The sequence below is a fragment of the Nothoprocta perdicaria genome, unplaced genomic scaffold (assembly GCF_003342845.1).
Source record: "Nothoprocta perdicaria isolate Ctin4 unplaced genomic scaffold, notPer1 scaffold_103, whole genome shotgun sequence".
NCBI lineage: Eukaryota > Metazoa > Chordata > Aves > Tinamiformes > Tinamidae > Nothoprocta > Nothoprocta perdicaria.
Genome location: NW_020454128.1, coordinates 695646 through 698844, shown reverse-complemented (window position 1 = coordinate 698844; position 3199 = coordinate 695646). Strand labels below are relative to the sequence as shown.

The 3199-nt window shown below is 66.4% G+C and overlaps 1 protein-coding gene across 1 annotated transcript in view; it reads left to right on the top strand.

Annotated features, from left to right (window-relative positions):
• Positions 1-1837, top strand: part of POLR3D (RNA polymerase III subunit D) — a 3180-nt gene extending 1343 nt beyond the window's left edge. Inside the window, exons 2-8 of the mRNA XM_026042319.1 lie at positions 128-171; positions 290-441; positions 524-651; positions 731-896; positions 982-1247; positions 1322-1474; positions 1638-1837. Of these exons, the coding sequence (XP_025898104.1) occupies positions 128-171; positions 290-441; positions 524-651; positions 731-896; positions 982-1247; positions 1322-1474; positions 1638-1760 (1032 nt within the window). The 3' untranslated portion in view covers positions 1761-1837. The remainder of the gene's footprint in view (positions 1-127; positions 172-289; positions 442-523; positions 652-730; positions 897-981; positions 1248-1321; positions 1475-1637) is intronic.
• Positions 1838-3199: the final 1362 nt, after the last annotated feature.

The following is a 3199-nucleotide window of genomic DNA, read 5'->3' as shown; positions in this document are numbered from 1 at the left end:
CGCGGGGACGCCCCGCGCCGGGGCCGCTGCCAGCCCCGTGGCACCCCCGGCGCGTCCCTGCGTGGGGACGCGGCCGCGGTGCAGCCCCCCGCTCACTGCGGTCACTTGTCCCTCCACTCGCTTGCAGAAAACCTTCACCCCCAACATCATCAGCAGGAAGATCAAGGAAGAGTAAGTGGCCCCCAAACCTTCCGAGCGTGGCGGGAGGCTGCGAGGGGGCCGGGTGGGTGGCGGGACGGGGCTTGGTGGCACCGAGGGTGGCATGTGCAGCCGGGGCGCCTCGCCGCAGGCCGCGCGAGGATGTCTCCGTCAAGAAGGAGAAGAAGGAGCGGGAGCGGGAGCGGCAGCGCGACGGGCACGGCCGGGGCCGCGGCCGGCCGGAGGTCATCCAGTCCCACTCCATCTTCGAGCAGGGCCCGGCCGAGATGATGAAGAAGAAAGGTAGAGCCCGCGGGACGGGGGCGGGAGGGTCATGGAGCTCCCCCTGTCCAGCCCGTCCTCACCCGGAGCTCCCCGTCCCCAGCCGGCTCCTGGGACAAGACTGTGGATGTGTCCGACTTCGGCCCTTCCCACATCATCAACATCAAGAAGGAGAAGAGGGAGACGGACGAGGAGACGAAGCAGATCCTGCGCATGCTGCAGAAGGATGATGTGAGTGGTGGCGGTGCCTCGGCACGTCGCCGCAGCCCTGGGGACAGCCCTGACCCCGTCGGCTCCTCCTGCCCTGCAGTTCCTGGACGACCCCGGCCTCAAGAACGACATCCGCAACAAGCCGGTGCAGCTGCCGCTGGCGCATTCGGGCTGGCTCTTCAAAGAGGAGGTGGCCGAGCAGGAGGACGCGCCGCCCTGGCCCCCGGGCACCGAGGCCATGGAGGAGGAAGTGCCGGCGCTGAGAGGTGCTTGTGGGCGCGCAGGCGGGCGCCGGGGGTCCCCACGTCCCCGCGCCCGTGTCCCCGTACCCAATTTTCGCCCCGGTGCCAGTGAAAGAAGAGCCGTGTGACACCGAGGAGCCCAAAGAGGCGCCAGCGAGGGCGGCGCCGGCCAGGGCCCCCCCCGGCTGCCCGCGGGACGTGGCGGTGGCCGAGCTGCTGCAGCGGCTGCGCCTGGCGCCCGACGAGGAGCTGCTCTTCCTGCAGCTGCCCGACACGCTGCCCGGGCAGCCGCCCACGCAGGACAGCAAGCCCGTCAAGACGGAGCTGCAGAGCGAGGAGGGCCAGGTGCTGCTGGTGAAGCAGGAGAAGAGCCAGGTGCGTGCGGGGACGCGGGCGGCGCGGCGGCCGCGCGGGGCCCGTGCGGTGACGCCGGCCGTCCCCCCGCGCAGGAGGCGAGGCAGGCGGAGAACACGTGCACCCTGGCAGACCTGCCCGAGGGCCAGGTGGGGAAGCTGCTGGTCCGCAAGTCGGGGAAGGTGCAGCTGGTGCTGGGCAAGGTCACCCTGGATGTGACCATGGGGACGCCCTGCTCCTTCTTGCAGGTAGGAGCCGGGGTGGCCCCGCTTTGCAGAGGAGCCCTCGGGGGCGGCCTGGGGGTGCTCACATGAGGGTGGCGGGTCCTGCTGCTCTCCGTAGCCCCCCATGGAGAGGGGGGAAGGAGCTCCCTGTCCGTCGCCCTGAGCCCGTTCCTGTCGCCCCGCGAAGGAGCTGGTGTCCGTCAGCATCGGCGACAGCCGCTCGGGCGAGATGATGGTGCTGGGCCACGTGCGCCACAAGCTGGTCTGTTCCCCGGACTTCGAGGCCCTGCTCGAGCACCGGCACCGGTAGCAGGAGCCCTGCGCGGCGCCCCGGGCCCCGCGGGCGGCTCGGGAGCGTCCTGCAAGCCTGGACATGGAGCATCCTTCTCGGGGCGGGGGGGCCGCCTCCCGCTGCGGTGGGGAGCCGCGGTGCCCCAGCCCCGGCACAGGCACCCGTGACGAGTCTGTGGCTTAGCCCCGGCCTCGGGGACGTGGAGGGAGCCAAAACCCCCGCTTTTTGGGTTCTTTTTCCCCCTGCTGTGGGTGTTACACGGGAGGGGAAGGGAAAGGCCTCCTGGCCTCACGCCTTCTTAATTCCACTCCTGCAAATTCACCTCGCCTAAAGCCAGCGGGAGGGAGAGGGGGATCCATCATCGTGTGGCTAATGAGGAATGTGCCAGGCCCCGTTTTCTACTGTGATGATGTAACATGGAAATCTCTGAACAAGCTTTGCAAATATGCATTAATGTCGTGTCGCCTCATTACGGAGCTGTTCCCGAGCAAATCCAGGCAGCCGGGACAGGCCCTGCCTTGCTGGAGAGCCCCCGCCCGGCGCTGGGGAGCAGCCAGGGAAGCGCCAGAGCCGCGCTGGGGCCGAGCGGGGCGGCTGGGGGGCCCCGGCCCCAAAGCAGAGTCCTGGCAAGCGGGGCTGAAGCGGCCCCATTGCCTCGTCCCTATAAACTGCCCCCCTCTACTTGCCCCTCTGCACCAGCCCCGTTGCAATTGCCCCCCTGCAGCTGCTGCTTTGCGTTGCCCTCCTGCATTTACCCCTGTACATCTGCCCTTCTATAATTGCCCCTCTCCTCGGCCCCTACACATTTGCTCCTCGGCGACTGCTCCCCCGGTGCGTGCCTCTATGTGCCCCTCTGCAATTGCCCCTTTGCATTGCCCTCGTCTGTTTGCCCCTATACATTTGATCCCTTGCATTTGCCCCCCTGGCATGTGCCCCTATAGGTTTGCCCCTCTGCAGCTGTGCTCTTGCATTTCCCCTATACATTTTCCCTCTGTAATTGCTCCTGGCCCCTATATGTCTGACCTTCTAGAGTTGCACCCCCGCAGTTGCCCATGTACATTTGCCCTTCCGTTATTGCAGCTGGACATTTGCTGCCCTGCAATTGCCTCCCCCTGCAGTTGCCCCTGTACATTTGCCCCTTTGCATTGCCCTGTTGCAGTTGCCCCTATACGTTTGCCCCTTTGCGTTGCCCTGCTGCAGTTGCCCCTATATGTTTGTCCCTTTGCATTGCCCTGTTGCAGTTGCCACTATATGTTTGCCCCTTTGCATTGCCCTGCTGCAGTTGCCCCTATACGTTCGCCCCTTTGCATTGTCCCTTTACGTTGCCCCTATACGTTCGCCCCTTTGCATTGCCCTGTTGCAGTTGCCCCTATTCGTTTGTCCCTTTGCATTGCCCCTCCCCGTAGTTGCCCCTATACGTTCGCCCCTTTACGTTGCCCCCTATGGGCCCCGGTCCC